Genomic DNA, 22,446 nt, shown 5'->3' with positions numbered 1-22,446 from the left:
ATATTGTAGAAAAGAGAACAGATTAGTTGTTGCCAGGAATATGGGATGGGTTGGAAAAGGGGAGACAGGAGGGAAATGTGTAAAGTAAAAGACAACACTAAAGGGGTTCCTACAGTGATTGAACTGTATATCTTGACTGTGGTGGTGGATACATGAACCTACAGGTGAGATAAAAATACACAGAACTAAATACGCACACATATGTAAGTGGGAAACCTGGTTAAAGTGTATATAGGATCTCTCCATGTTATCTCTTGCAAATGCAGGTAAATTTAGAATTATCTCAAAATAAAAGTTTGTTTTTAAAAAATGAGCAGCATGTCTGTTTAGAATATAAACACATACATGAATCTCAATGGTAACTTTTTTTTTAAAGATTTATTTATTTATTTTGAAAGAGTGAGAATGAGAGAGAGAGAGAGTACATGAGAGGGGGGAGGGTTAGAGGGAGAAGCAGGCTCTTCACTGAGCAGGGAGCCCGATGCGGGACTTGATCCCAGGACTCCAGGATCATGACCTGAGCTGAAGGCAGTCACTTAACCGACTGAGCCACCCAGGTGCCTTCAATGGTAACTTTTGAAGAATGCCAAACTTGTGCTTGCTTACTAGCATGTTTCTAACTTAATTTTCTATACCCTTAAATAAGCATGATTATTCAAAAAATAATTTACCTTATAAAGTAATGTCAGAGAGCTTATTATATTTGGGAGCTATTACATTTCATGTCAGATAAATAAGAGCGTTAAAATATTTGAATCATTTAAATATCATAGAAAATTCTTCCTTGTCTATTTTCAGGATAAAACAAGGACAAGGAAATAAGAGTTAGCTATTGAAGAGTTTTTAAAGAAATTATTTTAAAAGATATATTACTTTATTAAACCAGTATGTTGGGGTGCCTGGGTGGCTCAGCTGTTAAGCATCTGCCTTTGGCTCAGGTCATGATCACAGGGTCCTAGGATTGAGCCTCGCACTGGGCTCCCTGCGGCCGGAAGCCTACTTCTCCCCTCCTGCTCCCCCTGCTTGTGTTCCCCCCTCGCTGTGTCTCTCTCTGTCAAATAAATAAAATCTTTAAAACAAACAACAACAGCAAAAAACCAGTATGTTAAAAAACCCATTTCTCTCTTTGCTAAATGCTTCATTTGTATTGCCTCATTTAATCATTATGGCATTATGAGGTGGGTAGTGTTCTCACCATCCCATTTTTACAGGTGATCAAAGCATACAATAAGCACCCATATGTGGTGCTTATTGTATGCCAGTAATGTTCTAAATTTTTTATACATATTAGCTCCTTAATTAGATAACACAACACCCCTTTTATAGCTAAGGGGACTGAGGGAGATGATGCAATGAAGAACCCTCGCAGCCTGACACCACATTTTTCCATGGTGTCTCCAGGGGTACTAAGGCACAGAGATTTTAAACCATCTGTACAAGATCACACAGCTCCTAGTGGTAGAAATCACGATTTGAACTTGAGTTCTTTCCAGTACCCCAATCTTTAATAAATTGTGGTTATTTTGATCGCATAGATCATGATTATTTAAGAGGCTTTTTAAAATCCTATACCCTCTCCCTTCCCTCAAGATCAACTGAACAAAACCCCCGGGGCCAAGATTCTGGAATCTGTGTTTTCAAAACAATTTTTGGAGATTTTGATTCACATTAGAGTCAGAGTTCAACTGCATTACACCATGTGAAGCAGATTTCTTGTGAGGCTCTCAAATGAAATATCTGGTATAATTATAAATGATGCTGTATTTCATCAGCCTTAAGATTATTATTATTTTGCAATTCAACATCTCTAAATAGGACTTTCTGTCACTGTCAACTGATGGTGTCTTACAGTCACAATAAAAAATGTTTTTTTCTTAGACGTATGTAAAATAATGTTTTAGATTTGATAAAGTATGGAGGTTCACTGATAATAAAATACAAAAGACATTGCTTATTAAACACTGTTCTTTTCAGTCCTGGGTCACACCATGAAAGGGTGACCATCCACATGCAGTGAGATGGTGAAGGAAAGAAGACTGGAAGGCATCCATCATATAGAGGTTCAAGTAATACCATGGTGAGTCACTAAGGCTAGAACAAATGAGATGAAAACACTTTGAAAATGATAAATCATTATATAAATAGGGTGTATTTATGAATGTGTGTGTATGCGTGGGCTTGAAGTAAGATTATTACAGAAAGCAGAAATAATTTGAAGATGCTCATTGCCAAACTGGCACACCCAACTCTAAACTAACCTACATACTGGGAATCCACATAACCAGGAAGGAGAAAGTGGACGGAGAAGCCAAACTGTGATTACAGTCACTGCAAAGTAAAGAAGAGAAAGCCAGAAGAGTGTGTGGTAAAATATTTGCATATATATTTATTGCGGTTCCTTTTCAAATTTACTTCATCGAAGTATTTATTTTGTTTTTAGATTATGTACCTCTACAAAATGTATTTGGTTATGTAATTTTCCTTTCCTCTCCTTTCTGTTAATGTGAAGGCTCTAGTTTGATGAGTTTTGTTTTTTAGTGCATTCTCCTTATCTATTCATATCGTCCCCCTCTCAGTGACCTCATTGTTTATATTTCTGTCCTAGAAGCTTTCTCATTCTGTTCTTTGAGCCTTCACCTGTAACTAACATTCCTTTCATTGTGTCTATATTTTATGTACTGGATTTGTAATCTGGACCTGTCCTTGGGAAAATTGTGGAACGAATATAGTCTTCGAAACCCCGTACCTCACCTGTTTGCATGCCTCTCCTTGTTCCTTAACCCCCTCCAGTACGTCAGTGTTTTCTCAGCCTATTTTGCTAGGTATTTGAAAACTGTGAGCTAATGAAATGTTACCTCCAAGTTTTAGAGAACTCTAATATGCTTCCTTAATGGCAGTATTTCTAGTTTTTAAAAGACTACGTGGAGAGAGCAATCCTAAGCATGAAGGAATGGACTGCTGGGTGAGGAATGGGCGGTCCTAGTGGAGGATGTTGATTCAGAATGGATACCCTTCTGGTACCCTCAAATACCCTGGTATTGGAAAGGCTTTTTGAATACATGCAAAATCCCAGTCTTGTACATGACATTGTCAAAAACTAAACCAATGAAAAAGGAAAGATGCATGTTTATTTCATTAAAAAATTATAACAGACACTGTACTACTATAGTTTCACTCACATAACAATTAGTTATTGTGTGGTGGCCATGTACTAACACTGTACCATCTTTTATTTCTGGCTCTTTGGCCTGTTGAATGGTGTTAATTTTGGAAATTAAAACATGTAATTCAAAACAGAAACAGTTAAAATAACAAAAAAGTTCTGTCCAACACAATTCCCAATTTTGAAAATTAATTTACCATTATTTGTTCCATATATAAGAATCTAGTTTATGCTACATAAAATATTCCCAGAACTAAATCAATATTTCCTTATTTTTAAAATTTTGTTTTATAATTCAGTTATTATATAATTTGTAAAAATATTTGCTTGTTTAAATATACTTCAAGTTTAGTGGATGATTGGATCTCAAGAAATATATACTGCAACAAACTCTAGAAAGGAGCTAGGCTTGAATTTAGCTAGAGCTCATGATCTCTCTAATATAAAATTAGGCATAATTTTGGTTGAAAGAAGAGATCCTATGCAGTATTAGTCTCATGTATAACGATGGCATCTGACATGAAACATGCAGAATTAATTTCATTTTCCTTAGTTTAACCACATAGTAATTTTGTTTGCAAAAACATTGACAACATTTGCCCTTCTATTAAGAAATATAATCACCTTCCATTTAACTAAGAAATGACAGGAAATTGTGTTGCAAAAGCTTATGCTGGTATTTCAGTTGTCTTGACTTCTCATTTTTTTTTCTCACATGCAGGAGACATCTTCTGTCCGTGAAACTGCATTGATTTTATCACTGAAAGGTGACATTGCTGCTTATTTCCTAGGTTCATTGAATAAGTTCTATTCTAAATATAGCTCCAAATCATGGATTAATTCAATCATCATTAATTCAATAATCTCTATAGAACCTAGATAAGTTGGAAGTACTTGTTAAAAGACACAGTCCTTGCCCTGGGATAGGTTACAATTTCAGCTGGGGAACAGAGCTTCAGACAACTAAAGACTACTTTAAAGGAACATAAGTACTATAGGAAATCAAAAGATGGGTAAGGTCCTTAATTTGGCTTAACTAAATAGCTTATAAAGAATAAACAGTACTTTGATACATAGTTAGGGGTTGATTTTTAAACACAATTAATGGGCCTGTTAGTGATAATTGTATTCACTTTTCTAAAATTTCACAGATATACTTAGAAATATAATACCAGAGAGAGAGAGAGGAAATTAAGCTATGCAAGTTAATTGTTAGGATTCCATTTATACTTTGGTTCACTTGAATCATTGTCAAGCACTTATTGTTTCCCTCAGAAGACCCACATGTAGCCCACAGTGCCCCCATGAACTATGTGACTGGAACTATCTTCCTGGAGAACATTAGTGCTGTAATCTTCAGTCGATATTTCACATATCGTGCAGAAGCCCAGAGTTACTAAATTGAGCCATAATTCCTAAATCACAGTTCATTCAGGAAGTTTTTTTAGTGCCTACTTAACACAATCTTATAAATGATCCCTCACAAAGGATGTAAAAATCAACACGTATCTTTAATGGGCTAATTGTGCTTCACTGCAGTGTTGAGTCTATAAAAGCTTTTTAATAGTGAAAGAAATGATGGCATTTTCATCTTAATTTGCAAATATAATTGCCATTCTAAATAGCTTTTTGTTTCTAACTTAAGTGCTTATTGACAGCAGAAATTTCCCCAAAACACTAATAGAGTATTTAACATAATTGCATTTATTGAAAGAAAATCCAAGGGAAAATAACATACAGCTATCTGAAACTATTTAGCAGAAGTAAAATATCAAAATGAAAAGTAAGTTAAATCTAAACTTTGAGATCTAAAATGTAACTAATATTCAATATAAATTCAACACAATGTATATTTGATTAAACTTATACATTTAAATATACTAATGAGATTCAAGAAATAAAAATAGTATCCTGGAAGTCCAGGACAACAATTAAGAGCCATATGAAAACAAACTGAAACTAACAAGCTAATCCCTATTTCATAGAATTTCCCATCATTTTTTGAAAAGAATATTTTTTTAAGCTCAACTCATGGAAAGTTAGAACAATTGAAATTAAATTCAATCAGTTGTAAATATTCCCTTGAGAAAACTATTTCATTTCTATCTAGAGTTTAATAACCCCTATCCTGCTCAGAATTTTGAATACCAATCCCTTAATTTCAATGTACTCAATATGGGTTCAGGGTAGTGAAAGCACTACCCATATTTTATTAAGCTTTATTCTAATAATGCCAATAAAGAAGTCCATATGGAAATATATGGAATAGTTATCTCTCCCTAACTTACAGTTGTTTCTAAGCAGACATGAACATATGATGGATTGATTCTGAATTGACATATTGCCCATTAAAATTTCAAATCTTTGAGTCCTACTTTTTCTATGTAATAACATATATTTATAAGTACTATGGATACTCAGCAAAGAGCTTTTTAATATCGGATTTGAAAAAAGTTCGTTCGTGGTAGCTTTTCTCCTAAGTTGAAGTAAAAAAATGTCAGACTGCTTTTTAAAAATAAGCACTAAGAAAACTAATTAAACTGGTTAGACACAAAAGGAACGTTGTAGGAAAGGAAATAGCATGGGATTGAACCCTATGGTTTTATTGTTTTCACAGAAAATGCAGTAACTCCTCATTGATAGCAACTACCCAGTTGCAAGAAGAGTATATACCTTCTGCTTTGTTGAGCCGCAGGCGAAGCAATTTGTAAGAAGTAGCCATCAACCAAAAAGGAAATGAATTTGAAGTGAAATTTTTTCTGGTTTAAATGCTGTTGTGAGGCCCTGATCTTTGAAAGGCACATTAAAAAAAAAAAAAAGTTTGTTTTGTTGTTAAAGAATCCTTTGAAAATCACATTAGTCTGTCACCATCTTTCAAATCACTAATCAAAACAAACAAAATAGGTCATAAAAAATACCACAGCCAGTATCATACAGTCTTAAGTATAGACCTGAATTAATTAATTGTTCTTCAAATTATGCACTTTGACAGATAAGTTTATTATGAAGTCTTAAAGTAAAAATGCATGTTTGGTGAAAAGTTAGTACAGTTGTCATTCATATTTTGTCATATTTTAAAATATAAAAGAGTGGGATTATTTTTATTATTTGTAACATGATGTAACTGACTAGCTGCTTTGTAATTCTGATTATTATAATTATCATAATTCATTGCCATGCCAAAGTCAATTCTGTGATAATGTGAAATGAAGTACTGTTAGTTTAGCCTATTGTATGACATTGTAGTGTATGTACCATGCATCTTTCAGATTTCTTAAAGAAAATTTAATGGCAGGCCAAACTTCTAACTTACTAAGTACTATGAATCACACAAAACAAGAAAACATTTCAAACCAGGGATACATAGCATATTGTACTTCATGAATAGGTAGCAGGAAGAAAAAAAAAAGACAACAGGGCTAGGTATGTATATAATGTCTGTAAGAGAAGATTCAGATTTTTAAAAAGCACAAAATAAAAAGTTATGTTATTTTTAAATAATGCATAGGCAATGAGTATTTAATATAAATCCTACAAATATGATAGGGCATCCTTTTCTCACTTTTGAGATTGTTGAAAAGGAATGATATTGGGCATGATTTGGCTCTTCTGGAGACTTTAGTGAATTTGGTGAATTTCAACATATCTAAGATGCCATCAGTTTTAATATACACTTTATTTTATATATCACTACACAGAAATGCTACCAATTATAATTAAAATAGGCCCAGTTGCAGAGATGTTAAAATGTGGAGGAACCAACCATCTTTGAACTAATAAGACAGAGTAAGCTCCTAATTAATCGGATCAGTTACTGACACTAGGAGATTACATGGTATAATCTTTCTCCCAGAGAATTAAAAGCCTGATGCCTTCCTATAAAGAACAACAACAAAAATGGCATCAATTACACTTAAAATGTTATCAAAAAGGAAAAAGGGAAATATGTTGGTGAGTTCAACTCATAATAAATACAAAAAATATTAGGAAAAGAAAAGCAGTTGATAAACAGGTAAGTGCTTTAAAGTCATCATTATTATAACTAATGTTAAACAGATTACTTAATACAGTTTACATTTCACTTGTCCCAACCTTTTAAAATTTCCTGCATTTTGATTCATTTTCTTTCAATTAAAGCAACTGAACATTTGATCTGGAGTGAAAAACATTCTACAATTCTAAGATTGTTGGTTTATATAAATGATCCAGAACCCACTTGAGATATATACTCTAATTTATTACTATATCAATAAATCTGATTGTTTTTGCAGTTCTTCTGATTGCCCTTTGTTCTTGGTGCTCATTTGCAATTTCTCAAAAATTTAATCAAAATTAATTTTTGAAGTACCAGCCAGTTCTCATGACTTCTTAAGCGTGTGTATTCTTAATGTGTGAAAAGTTATAGAAAGACTTTAGTATTTTATGAGTACTTTGTAGAAGGATTGAAGCTTTCACTTATAACAATTTCTTTATGCAGTGTTAATAAGGAGAAAAGGAGACTTGATTGTTTTCCTGGAAAGGACAAAGGTATATCCAAATATTCTGAGTATAGGTTTTTTTTTAGTTCTTTGTGAAAGTCTCACTCAAATCAAATTCAAGATAAGGGAAGAAGGTGGCAATGAGCTAAGCCTCTCTTTAGATGAAAACAATTGTATTAATATTATCAGCAGTGAGTGTGCAGAAAATCAATTAGGAAGAATGATCCACTAATATGGGATAGTGGAGGGAAGTGGTTAGTTGCCACACAAAATGGAAGTCAAGGTGAAGGAGAGTTAGTAAATACTAAGCTAAGTGCCCCCCAATATTGTTTAATCTCTTTGGTTTGATAAAACAGATGGTTGACTGTAATTCTGAAAATTTTCAATATGCCTAATGTGTTCAAATAAATTATAAAGCTTATTAGTTAATTCTGTTTAATTTAAAGGAATCGGTTTAGCTCGATTTTATCACTACCTAGATATTCCAGCTGGTCCCCTCTTTAACTATGAAAATATGCATTAAATTCCAAATTCACATTTGTTTCATATTTTACTTTCACAGGTTTGACTTTTTTTTTTACATGTATGAAAAATATGGAAGAGTGCTTCAGGAGTTCCTATTAAGTTCTTTCCTGCAGACATTAAAGTGTATGAAGTCCTGAAGATTTATCCCATGGTAACATAACCGATAAATTGTATAGCTAGTCTCATTTTGGTGACAAGTAAACATTGCTCAACAAACACACATACCGCTTTGCATACCTTACCTGGAAAGAGGCTTTATTGAACATAGCTGTAAAATTATCTTTTAAGTTGAATTACTGAATTTGCACAAACATTTCTACAGAATTTTTTTCTTTTAAAAATCAAGCTTTGTCATTTTCCACTACATTTTGTTGTGCTTTTTATATTAATATTTGCAAATGTTATAATTTAATACTTATATCCCAATTACTTGCATAATCAGTTTTTTTTTTAATCCTGGGGTATTGAAAGAACATATAATAATAATAATATTCTTCTTTAGACAAAAGTCTTTTTAAATGAAGTTAAAAGCTGAGATAATTTAAGGAAAAAGATCTTCAAATTTTCATAACCAACAGGTTTAAGTGAAATTTACAATGCATTGGAAAACTGGCTGGTTAAAGGTATGATTTGTCCTCAGGTAGCTCAAAATCATTTTTACAGGTTTTTGTTTTTTTTGTAAAAGTGTTTTTAATCTTGGTAAAATAATAAAATAATATTTCACAATCTGCACAGAGTCTGACTAAAGGGCAGAGGCATATTACCCTCAGTGTTTAGAATAAAGCCAGATTTTTCAGGCCCAGTTCCGCTGTAGAGTTTGTATGCACTGCAATCACAAACATTTTCTTGCTCCCTCTAAAGCTAGGGCCAATTTCATTTCAAATGGAGGTTAGAGTAAAAAAAAAATCACTCTTGTGTTTTATCACCTTCTGCGCTAAGTATTATCTTAACAACCTTTTGCTCTGGTTGACCCATTTAATAACCTGGAAGAAAAAAGTGTTGCTCCCATGTCTGGTCTCAATGGAAGTTATTTTCTAATGGACAATAAGCCGAAAGGCCATGGCTGTCTAGGAGGTCAAACAACAAATAGTTCGTCTGCATGGGCTTACTCAGCAGCTCCGGTCCTTTCTTCTTCAGAAGCGGCTTTTGTTGTCTTGCCTGTAATTTGCACACTTAGGCTCTGTAGTTTGTTTATAAAATAGTTTTACACAAACCACTCTTAGCAGTGCAAGCTTCTGAGTTGAAAATTATTCAGGCTTGTTTCATTGAAGGCACTTGGTTTCCATGGCAATTTATAAAAGATGGTGGTTTGGTTTCTTCATTGGAACAGATGACTTAGTTTGGGTGTTCAAGTGGCCGCAAGCAAACTCCAATAAGCCTGTGTAATATGTAAGCCCAGGTTTACCATCCTGGATAGTAATGCATGCAAAAAGAGACAGCATACAGTTATCTAGCTTAGCCATGGGAGGAAAAAATAACAATAAAGGTGGGGTGGAGACAGGTGGGGAGGAGCATGAATGCTTTAAATAATTCTGAGTTCGGGTTATTTTCAAGGAAGTGTAACAACCAAAGGTAAATGGGCCTACGTTTATTTAATTCTCTATGTAAAACCTTCTTGAAAGGAAAATAAATGCCAGCTCTTCACGTACCCTGTTTACAGTGAGGTTTTTGTTGGCAGGCCATTAGGTTTCCATGGTAACAAGCAAATTATTCATTTGAAACAAAACCAGCCATGACTTTGTGCTTTGACAAGGATTTCTATAGCTTTTTTTTTTTTTCCAGAGTTCAACCAGATGACCAGATGACGCTGAAATCTTTTTAGCCACAAAAGCACCTGAAGGTCTCTTCTCTACTCAGGTCAAGAATCTTTTATATGTAGTTTGGAATAAGTTATACTTCCATGATGTCTTTTTATCCCCAGTGCTTTAAAAAATTCATTTTTATTATTTTATTTTTGAGTCAGTAGTCAGTGGAGGAATCTTTGGTAGTTTGTTTTTCAATGTCCATTTACAAAGACTCTTTCTTCATGCCAGTGCCTGGTGAATCTTTTATAGCCTCTGCCAGGATAAGGTCACCTTCGAGGACTTAAGATAGAGATGAGTACAATGACCGGAAAAAGCCATAGATGTACTAAAATTCCAACAGCACCATCAACAGAATCTAAAGACAAGGAAAATAAATGCCAAGAAACAAACAAAAAAAGAATAAATATTCCATGTAGCTACCAATACAACTTTGGTGAACTAATAAAACAATAGAGTATATGGAAAGCATTTTTGGAAAATACTTTTTTTTTTGGTTTGTTTTAATTATCAGCCTATTTCCAAGACACGTGAAAAGGAAAATAACTTAAATGTGTGGTTAGAAAAATAGAAATATTTTAAGTTGATATGATATGCTATGAGAACTTGTCTGGAAGGTATTTGTGTGAGTTTGTGGCTGAGTTCAACCTCAGAGTTCTACTAGCCACATGGAAGTATGTACACAGAAAATTCTTGGTAATCCTAAGAGGTCGGGTTTTTTCCAAAGCTTCCAGAAATGATTAAGATTAAAGAGTGAGAAAAAAACTACTTTTTATGAAAACTAAGACGGGATTGTTATGGGTAGAAAATCAGCTACCGCAAACACTGCTTAGATCAGTCCAGTATCTATACACTGAATAAATAATTATCTATTCAGTGTGAGTTTTAGAAGCATTATGAAGTCCATTTTAACTAAAAAATCTGTCCCACTATTCTGCCTTAAGATTCCTACCATAATTGGTGTTTCAAGTAGAGCTTCATGTCCAAGTGATACCTAGAATGTATGCCTTGCCCAGAAGGGCTAACATGAGCAAGCTGGATAATTCATTCCCCTGGCTTAAGTTACAAAATGGCTCTCACCTAGGAGAGAGCTGGGTTTGGAGACAACAGACAACCTCAGTTTTTGATAGTATGGGCTATAGTACCATTTATTGCCTGAGAAGGGTTGGGAACCCGAGCAGTTAGGAGGAGGCTTTTGGCTGCCAAGCTAGTTTGTACTTAGAAATTAACATTAATTTAATATTCACCAAACACTGTCAAAATGAGCTTAGTAAATGCTAGTTAAATAGATACAGATGTAACAGAATACTTTCTTATACCAAAGAAAATGTTTTTGTTCAATAGGGCTGTTTCCTCTGATTTACAGAGGCTGAATAAAAATACCTCCAATATGTACAGATATATCTTATTTAAAACAGCCACACATTTCTCTGACTTTAGAAGAGAAGAAACCTGATTTTGAAAGTGTTCTATTATGTAACAATAAAGTCCTTTGGGGTTTTCATCATCATTTCCCTGTTGCTACTCTTACCACTTCTGTTTTCTCCATGAGGGAGAATGTTCTCTCCTGCTTTCCTCATTTGGAAAGTTTAATTCAATTTTTAAAATTTAATTTGTAATAGTTTTCAGTGATCAAATTATCTAAATGTAAGATTTCTATGTAAGATGGTAACTACCTTCAGTTACTAGAATATTACTGTAGCTGATTTATGTTAGGAAGTTCAAAAGAAATCCCATTCTCCTCCTCTAAGGAGAATGCGTGCTTTTCTGTGCATTTGACAAATCTACTTCATTTCGATACTGCTACTGGTTTTTTTTAAAGCAAAATTAGCCAGACACAGGGAGAAATTTTTACTAAATTTGTTACTTGAAATGCTAAGTATAATGACAAGGTGAAAACTATGAGCAAAGTGGCTCATTGTTATACACAATCTTAGTTTTTGTCTTTTTACAATGCTTAAAAATGGAGTCAGTTCAGTTCCTATGAGCAATCACTAGGTAGTTGCAGAAATTTAACTTTCAACATCTAGACTAATATAATTTCTCATTAGATACACTCAGTCAACAAAGACTGATTTGCTCTAGACTTAACAAAATGGATTTTCACATTCCTTTTATATGTACTAAATAATTGATGAGTTATTTGTGTAAATTTAGCTTGATCGATACCCCTTTATATAACCACAAAATTAAAGATTCCAGAAGGGCCCATGAAAATACTTGAAGTGGAGGAATTTTTAAAAGATGCGATTTTAGTTTTCTCAACTTCACATAGAAAATATGGAGATGAAGATTTTACGAAGCAGCTCAACACATAATTCTGATGTTTTTTGCATTATTTATAAATTTTAATTTATATCTCTTATTCAAAACATTTTTGTGGTGACAAAATAAAATTTGAAGATATCATTAAACTATAATATTCAAACCAGAGTAAAAAATGAAACCAAATTACTAAACAAGATTGTGATGTACATAGATGAATTATACTAGAATACAAATGGGCTGATTTATTACTTATTGAACATAGTTAGGCTCTTCACAATAGCAAATCTATTAAAATCGCTGGCAAAAGTTAGACCTAGAAAATATATTCATAAATGGGGGAGAGGGGGATAAAAACAGCTATGGTTATATAAAGGTGTGCTAAGTATATAAGTCAGCCAAATATTTTAATAAAAGTAAAAAAAATCCTTTGAAATTAATAATATAAATTAAATACTTTTTAAAATCTTAATTAAAAATCAAAGTGGGCTTTACTTACATAGACCTAAACCAAAATTACTTTTGTCTTATCTTAGGTCAAATATGCATACCATCAAATTTAATACTTTGTTTTAAAAATATCTTCAAAATTTTAGGGTCTCACATGTAAGGAATTTCTAAATTTACAGACTAAAAATAACTGAGTTTTAAAAATTAGACCATTTTAGTTGAATAGTTATTATGTTACTTTAACATCACATCAAACCAATCCAAGAATAGACACTTACTCTTAGTCGTTAGGTCTTGTTTTGCACATTCTCCTTCTGCAATCGATACATCATCAATGGCAATGTCACCTTCTATGCCAGGACCTCGAATACCTTCAAAAATGAGCTACAAATATGAATGAAACAAACCTAAATGTAGACCTTTGATTTGTAGATGGATTCTTACTGAGAAATTGAGAAGCCAAACCCAAAATTGACAGCAGTTCTGACATCTATTATCAACAGTCTTCAAAATTGTTACAAAAAACATAAATGTTCTTAAAACCAGTAACAGTATCTTCCTTGCTTACTATTAGTTTTTCACATCAAAAGCTCTGTGTTGATTTTAATACAAAACTAAACTTAACTGAATAATACAATAAAAAACTACTACTACAAACCCTTGCACTTTCTATTTTCAGGGGTAAGGAAAAATTTTTATTTAAACAGTACTTCTCTGAAATAGATGCCCTCCAATTTTATCCAAACATGTAACACTGGTTTTCTAGAAATATTTTCTGGAATGAATCACTTCTGTGTTCTTTATAACTATATTATGTTTATTGAAGCCCAGGATGAGGGATTACCATCTCTATGAAATTTATTTTCTCTCTTGCAAAAATGTGAATAAGTTTCTCATATTCCCATATGTTATGATATACCTCCATGATTTCACTTTTGACATTCTATTTTTAAAAACCGGAGGATATTTATGGGTTTACTTATGTTGAGTGTTTAATGGCAGACCTTTGAATTTCAACAGTGATTAACACTGAGGTTTAATACATGGAAGTTGAAAGGATAGATGAATGAAATTAGTCTCCTTTTATTACTAAATTCTGAGTACAATGACAATATAAGAACAATTAGCAAATTTTTATTATTTCATTTTTACAGAAATAAGGCTGTCTTAAAATTTTCTCTATAACTCCACAATTGTTTCTAGCGAAACCTCTTAATCCTTTTGATATGAAAAGGCACCCTATGCATTTAGTGATTATATTCACAAACATTTCTACATGCCAAAATGAAATATCTAGTTTGGTCTTTCCAAGGAAAAATATGCTTAATGAAGAGGTGTTTCAACATCAAGCTGATGTGTGCATTTCTATACAATTTCTAGCCTTATTTCATTGCAACAAATTAGAAGGAAAGTCTATTTTTATCAATGCCAAAATTTTTGGTTTTGTTTTTTGTCTTTGAAAGTATCTTGATATGGCTCATTTTTAAAGGCAATTTTGTGGTGATTTTCAGAAAACTTAGGCTACCTTTGAGAAGTTGATCTGTTGTTATCTGTTTTACTATCATAATTTTATCAATTGGAATCTGTAAGTGATAAGCAGAAGCATTAGTTATAAACTTTTGTATTGAGTCCCTTTTCTCCACATGAATATAGTTCATACAAGTAAGAATAATTTTCATGATTTGATAGGAGAAAAAGTTTTGGAGAAATTTTTATTATTATATTTAACTTGTGTAGAAACGGTTTCCTGCTTATCTATGTTGAGATAAATAAGTTAATAAAGATCATCCAAAGCTATTTCTCTGAAAAACATCCAAAATGTCATGTATCACTGAAGCCAAAACAAAATGGCAGACCAGAATTAAAATATGATATAGAATCAAGTTGGTGGTATACGGATTCTCAGTCCTCAGGCAGAATCAGCAGTGAAACACTACTTTGGCTGCCTGGAAATAATGACTTGCATTTGACTTAAAGTTATCTGGAAAGTGGCTAAAAATTCCTCAGAGGACTTTTTAAATCACAAGGTCCTCAAAATGGAATTAAAAAACCCCAAATTAATGGTATAAAAATCCAAGAGCACTGAAATCAGAAAAGGGGAAGTCATTTTAATGACTGTGGAGTATTCCACATTAAGGATATCACATAATTTATTTAACCAGTGCCCTACTGATATTGTTAGACATTTAAATTGTTTCCAGCTATTCTGAACAAGGCTGAGATGAATGCATTTTATTTTTTATTTTATTATTTTTAAATAGGCTCCTTGACCAATAGGGAATCCAACACGGGGCTCAAACTCACGACCCTGAGATCAAGACCTGAGCTGAGATCAAGTCAGACACTTAACCAACTGAGCCACCCAGGGGTCCCAAGATGAATGCATTTTAAAACATTAATATATGCACTTTTTAAGAACACATGGCTCTTTAAGGTCATCATAAATTGCCCCTATCAGCACTATTGCCTTTTTCCTAACCATGGGTTTTTAAGTCATTGGGTATTTTTTCTTGTTTTGATATGTGCTGCTTACCTGATCGAGAATCAATGTTAGAGTAAATCAATGGTTATCCCCACCCCCTTCTTAGTTTCAGTCATGTGATGCTGAGTCTTCTCTCCTGAAGATAACAACATGAATGGAGTGTTATCTTGGAGAAAGTCAGAACTCAGAGATTCATGATGACATGAGTCTTATTCCATAAAATCCAACATGCTCCACTTTGGCCCCATGGCTAATACTTAGTTGAATAAAAGTGGAGTGCTGTCATCTCAGTTCTTTCTTTTTTGTGGGTATTATAAAGGATCAAATGGAATAATGTATAGATTTCTGCCTCCCAGTCAGGTTTTAATTCTGGACTGGAGCAGGAATAGGAATGTATTAGGAAAATTTGGTTTGGTAAAGAGAAAACCTCCTCAGTCACTAAGAGTTTTAATTTTAAAAGATGGTGTGAGAAGGGAAAGGTTATAAGCCTTGCTTGTAGACTGCAGTAAGGGGTGTGCAATGCAGCCATGGCAAAGAAAGGGACTTTGTGTGGAAGGTGAGGAGTTGGTGAGAAGACTGATAAGGGTAGATTAGAATGTTCTGCACCTGCTTACACTTGAAATTCAAACAGATGATGCTGAAGTCATAATCTTTTCATAGGGAAGGATGCTGGAGAAATAGGTTTAGGAGTACATGGATTTTCCAACTGAGGTATGTAGAGGTGAATAGGTGATAAAATTATCCATCCAAGTATTTTTTTCTTATTTAAAGCACACAATTATTCTCACTTAGCAAGTTCTAGTCACCTGGAGGTAGGTATCAATATAAAAAAGATGGGACTATTTTAAAAAAGAAAACTAAAATGTATAAATCCTCAATGAATCATGGAACACTACATCAAAAACTAATGATATAATGTATGGTGATTAACATAACATAATAAAAAAAATAAAATGTATAAATCCTCAAAATCATTTTTTTTAAATTTTATTTATTATGTTATGTTAAGCACCATATATTACATCATTAGTTTTTGATGTAGTGTTCCATGATTCATTGTTTGCGTGTATCATTTCTGAACTTTTCGAAGCTGCTTGTCCTGGAATGATGCTGTCATTGCTCAAAGCACTTCAGAATTTCTTTTACTGACTTAAAGTATTAATTACTTCTACTTTCCCCATTAACTTCCTTTATCCTCCCTTCCCTCTGCCTCCCGGTGCAGTTGAGACCTAGGCTTGTGTTTAAACCCAAGGTGGAACCTGGGTCAATGCTAAAGACAGAGTCCTGAAGCAGAGAGCTTGTGAAGGATGCTGCCACACTTCTTTTGTGGTAGGACTGGGAGCCTTCTGCGGTAAGTGTCAGAGTAGACTGATTGATGCAATTTAATGTGCGTGCTGCCTCCCTGCAATATGTTGACTCTAAGTGTGTAGCTGGCAGAACAACAAAAATACAAATCAAGGGAAGTCGAATTTTCATGTGTCCAGAGGACTGCCTAAATCTAGAATGTTCTCTTATATAAATACTTCATCCCTTGTGGATCCTGAATGAGTTAAGTGTTATGGTAATAATAAATAGCTGATTTATAACTCTATTATTTACATTTATCTGTACAACTATGGCTAATACAGTTTGTCACTGAGTAAAGCAACTGAATTACTTTCTGTATAAGCATGGCAGGTGTTATATATCGTGTGTGGAAATAAATCAGAGGATTATAGTAGTTCCTAGTAGGATGATAAAAATAATTGCTGACAATTAGTCTCTTGGGACAGTTGTATAATTAGTGTTTTTAATATTTATTTGTAATTTTGTGATGATGGGGAATCCAATCCAATAGGGCCAGAGAAATACCATAGTCCTCCTCAGGGTCCTGTTTGGACAGGAAGAAAAAAGATCCTGGGTAGGATGTTTGTTTGTTTCCTTTTAATTTCCATAGCGGTTTTGCTCTTACAAAGATACAGATTTTTTTTAACTCCTACTGACTCTCGCAAGATGTTTATTGCATTGTTCTTTTTATGTTCTGAACTCCAACTCCAACTATATCTTTGAATTATTAGAACAGCATTTTATAGATTCTAATACTCTCATAAGTGGCTTCTAGACTAAGACCTAGAGGGATACTTTTTCCTTATATAAAGAATTTTTTGATTGTGAAGTAGATAATAGAAATAAAATGCATACATATTCAATTTAAACAGTGTACCTTGGCCAAACTTTCAAGTGTTTATAAAAATAAATTCTTGGTAACAAACATCTTTTTGTCAGTCATCGAAAGGAGAAACTATAACAGTTCATTATGATGTATCTCAACTTGGAAGCTGTAGTCTGTATGCAATGAAAAAAAAATCTGAATTTTATTCACTTAGAAAAGAAATGCTCTCTAGTTTAATAGGTTAAATTTTGTCATATTTTTATGAAATACCATCATGATTCTGATCACTGTTACATTAAGTGATAAAACTATGTTCCTTTCCTCTTTAGTACTTCTGAAATGTATCTTTTTAATTGCCATGAAGGGGCGCCTGGGTGGCTCAGTTGGTTAAGCGACTGCCTTCGGCTCAGGTCATGATCCTGGAGTCCCGGGATCGAGTCCCACATCGGGCTTCCTGCTCAGCAGGGAGTCTGCTTCTCCCTCTGACCCTCTTCCCTCTCGTGCTTTCTATCTCTCATTCTCTCTCTCTCTCTCAAATAAATAAATAAAATCTTTAAAAAAAAATAATTGCCATGAAGAAGAAATTAATGGCATCTAGATACTTGAGGAGAAAATGTTAAAGTTTAGATTTCCTAAAGGGGGGGGCTCAATTTATGCAAAACCTGTTCTTTACACACGATCACACTGGTATTATTTAAAATGGTTTCCCTTAACTGAAATGACAGATTTAAAATTGTATATGTTTTCACAGCATGGGCATGCAATTCAGCAAACTTCATATGCAGGAAATACAGCATGATCCGAAAATTAACTCTTTGTGGGTATATTTAAATGGGAAGTTAATAAAATGTATGTGCACTTGTGTTATTACAATGACACTACAGGAAATTAGTTTAGTCCACTGATTGACAATTTCTTACATATATGATAGGGCTTTAAAGCTTACAGATATAGATGTCAATTTAGAGATAGAGCTATAGATGATGCTATTAAAGCCTGTGTTCCAATATAATTTCTCAGGAAGGAAGAGCCCCATGCAACACTAATGAGTAAAAGTAGATGGGGTGTCAAAGAATACAATGCACTTCGATGACATGACTTCAATGTTAATGAGGCCTTCTGCAAATGTTCACAGCATGTTTTCTTCAAGACAAGAGATATATCGCTTCTGATTATTACTGCTAAGGCAAGCACAAAGTCTAAGGATGCTGTTTGAAAACTGACAGAGTACCTCACTTGGAAAAAAACTCAGGATACAAATAAGGTTGAAAATAGCTATTAACATTGGAAAATGTTTCCAATGGCTACTTCAGGAGCCACTGCCATGTCGATATAATGGCCCTGGAGTTTGGCTTAGAATGCCAGATATGTATCTACATGATCATGTGATATTTAGTAAGGAGGACAATATATTCCAGATTATTATTAGAGAGATAAGCATGAGGGCAGTATGATGTAATAAGAGAACTAAAATCTTCCCAATCCCTATTTAATATTCAGGATTTATGTGATTTAAGATAAACCGTTTCAAAATCATTTTGAAATCTTTAAATGAGGACCTAAGTGTGGAAGATTTCCATAATTCCTTTCACCTATAACAAAGAAAACACAAAGACTGTATTTTATGTCTCAGAGTGTCTCTATATTTTCCCTCTGGAAAGCATTTGGAATATACTACAAAAAGAAATAAAGCGGGGCACCTGGGTGGCTCAGTCGTTTAAGTGTCTACCTTCCGCTCAGGTCATGGTCCCAGGGTCCTGGGATCAAGCCCCACATCGGGCTCCCTGCTCAGAGGGGAGTCTGCTTCTCCCTCACCCTCTCCCTTGGCCTCTGCCTACAACTCATGCTCTCTCTCAAATAAATACATAAAATCTTTTTTTAAAAAAAAAGAAAAGTAAAGCATTAAAGAGGATGGTTAAATATTTTTCTTGGTGTAAGATATAAATTATAAGTGACATTTTAAGATAACACTATATCAATTTTACTTTTCTGGAAATTTTGCTGTAATCCTTCCAAATCCCGCAAAATATATTTTCTTTTTTTTTTTTTTTTTTTTTTTTTTTTTTTAAAGATTTTATTTATTTATTTGAGAGAAAGAATGAGAGAGAGAGAGAGCACATGGGAGAGGGGAGGGTCAGAGGGAGAAGCAGACTCCCCGCTGAGCAGGGAGCCTGATGTGGGACTCGATCCGGGGACTCCAGGATCATGACCTGAGCCGAAGGCAGTCGCTCAACCGACTGAGCCACCCAGGCGCCCCGGCAAAATATATTTTCATCACAAGCACTGATCATGCTAAATTAATTCTTGACAAAGAGCCCCAAAGGGAATTTCAGTAGGATAAGACTTCTATTTACCCTGAGAAGTACTACCCAATTTTATTGTCAGCTAAGCAAACTAATTGGACACACTCAAACAAAGGACTTTGCAAGTGGTTGTGTTTTAAAGGGTTTATAAATCAAAATAATTTAAACGCATGCAACTCCAAACAAATAAAACAACCTAAATGTCGGTGCAGCAGAGGCTCAAAATCACTTATATCTCATTTAAAATTCCAGGAGGTAGGAGATATCCTTTCCACTTGAATTAAAGACATTCTACAATGCCACAAAGCTACATTTGAGTAATATTAAAACTTCTCAGAACCTAATTTATATGTTAATATATTCTGTACAGTTTTTACTGTGCTTTCCTTGTAGGCATCACATTCCAAAGCAAGTATTTTTGAAAAACTCGACAGTTTACAAATGATTTTTGAGTAAAAAAGTGCTTTGTCAGAAAAAAGTTCAAAACAACAAAAAACAAAACCAAAACAAAATAAAAGCAAAATACGGGGTAGGCTGATGTAGTTTTGCTTCATGTTTCCTTCAAAAATCAAGACTTATGGAATAATAGAGTCTTTAGCCAACAGACCTAGAAATATGTCAAAGAATAAAAGAATGTAGAAATCCAAAGTGAAAATATGATTTTATTTATCTTATTTTTGACTGGTAATTTAAATAGCTTAGCAGTGCTTCATTAAAAACTGCTACTCTTTAAAAAACAAACAAACACAAAACTGCTACTCTTCGATCTGCTTCCAGCCAGGAAGATTGAACAGGAACCAGATCTATCCTTCCATCTGAAACAACAAATAACTGGATAAAATGTATGAAACAATAAGCATCGGTAATGAAGAACAACGATTAATGAGTGATAAGAGTCAGACAAAGTGAATCCTATGACTGCTCTATACAGAACTGATAGACTAGGGTGCAAGCAGAAGAAAGATACAGCCTGGTAGGAAATCTCAGTTGAGGAGATGGAGTGGAGTAGAGTCTAAGGACTCCAAAGCAGCTGGAGTGCACAGTGTAGAATACAAGCAAGGACAGAGTTGCAGAGATCTGCAGAAAGTCTCCCTAGTGTATTGAGCAGTGCACTAATCAGGACATGAATGTACAGTAGTTACTGCACAAGAACTGGGAAAGAACCAGAGAGATGCAGTGAAGGTCACAGTACCCAGATCACACAAGCCTCGGAAAACCTCATAATTCACGGAGCGTTGGACAGACTACTCAGAAGACTCTTGCCGTGGAAGTGAGAAATAATTAGCCCTATATGAAACACTGCTTCGGTCTCTCCTAACAAAGCTTAAAAGCAAGACCAAAAAATGGTTAAACTCTCTCCAAATAGCTACATCCCAAACAAGCTCAAGAATATTTATAGAAATATAAAAATATCCAACAAATTTTGTATTTTGTAAAACTCTAAGAATTTTAGCTATCAAAGTAAAATTCCAAATGTCTGACACCCAATCAGATTACCAGACATAGAGAGCAGCAGAAAAATAACTTGTAATGAGGAGAAAAAAAAAATCAGTCAAAACCAACCAAGAGCTGACACAGATGTTAGCATTAGCAGACAGTGACATTAAAACACCTATTATAACTGGGTTTCATATATTCAAAACATTAACTAGAGATGTGGAAAATATTTTTTCAAAGACTCAATTTGAACTTACAGAGATGAAAAGTACAATGGTTGAGATACAAATTACACTGAATATGACTGAAGGCAGATTAGACATTGTGGAAGAAATGATTAGTGAATGTGAAGACAGAATAGAAACTATTGCAAAATGAAACACAAATAAAAATAAATAAAAAAGTCTAAAAAAGCATCAATCAGCTGTGTAACACCTTATATATATGCACATAAATAAGGAGTCTTATATACATACATAAGGTGTTGGACTGGAGTCTTTAAAGGAGAGGAGGAGAAACGAAAATATTTGAAGAAACATTAGCCAGACAGTACTTAAATTTTATAGAAACTATAAACTCACAGATCCGAGATCAATGAACCACAAGCACATGAAAAATGAAGAAGACGACAAAAAAGCATGTCACAATTAAATTGCTCAAAACCAGTGATAAAGAAAAAATCTTAAAAGCAACAGTTCACATTACATTTAGAAGGATAAATGGGAGTTTCAGCAGATGTATCCTTAGAAACAATGCAAACAAAAGGACAGCAGAACATCTTTAAAGTTCCTAAAGGAAAAACTAGAATACTACACCTGGAGGAAATAGTTTTCAAAAAATGAAGGTGAAATAGACTTTTTCAGAAGTACAAAAGGTGAAAAGAATTCATGTTTAGCAGACCCACACTACAATAAATGTTAAAAGAAGTCCCTCAGGCAAAATAAAATTGATACCAGTTGGAAATATGCATCTACAAAAACGAACAAAAAGCACTAGAAATAACTGCTTTGAGCACCAACTATGCAAACCCAGTCTGATATCTCAGTTGGAATGAGGGGAAGATTATAGTGAAGAGAGTTCTCCAAGGTTTGGACTGTTGTGAAAAAAGCTTTATTCATTTAAACACCATTGAACATCTGCTTTAAACATTCTTATAAATCTCTTTTTTTGTGAATTTAATATGTAAGTCTCTGAGGCTACAGAAAATTTGTTGTCATTTGTAGTTGTAAATATGTTCTACTCTGAATTTACACTGACCACATCCTTCCTGGTAGTGAAAGACTAATTCACGTCCCGAAATCCTTTCTTTAGATCAACAATTTTGGTAACAAGACACAATGGAGTAAGATGGGCCAAATCACAAAAAAAAAGCAATTCCTTTCTATAAGA

At 33.8% G+C, this 22,446-nt stretch overlaps 1 protein-coding gene across 2 annotated transcripts in view; it reads right to left on the bottom strand.

Annotated features, from left to right (window-relative positions):
* Positions 1–1,047: 1,047 nt before the first annotated feature.
* Positions 1,048–22,446, bottom strand: part of MDGA2 (MAM domain containing glycosylphosphatidylinositol anchor 2) — an 805,991-nt gene continuing 784,592 nt past the window's right edge. For both annotated transcript variants that reach the window (XM_027570414.2, XM_027570415.2), the window contains 2 exons: positions 12,962–13,067; positions 1,048–10,326 (listed from right to left, as the gene is read on the bottom strand). In XM_027570414.2, coding sequence (XP_027426215.1) covers positions 10,238–10,326; positions 12,962–13,067 — 195 coding nt within the window. In that variant the 3' untranslated portion in view covers positions 1,048–10,237. The remainder of the gene's footprint in view (positions 10,327–12,961; positions 13,068–22,446) is intronic.

This window comes from Zalophus californianus, chromosome 6 (assembly GCF_009762305.2).
Source record: "Zalophus californianus isolate mZalCal1 chromosome 6, mZalCal1.pri.v2, whole genome shotgun sequence".
NCBI classification, from domain to species: Eukaryota; Metazoa; Chordata; class Mammalia; order Carnivora; family Otariidae; genus Zalophus; species Zalophus californianus.
This window is presented reverse-complemented; position numbering and strand designations above follow the sequence as displayed.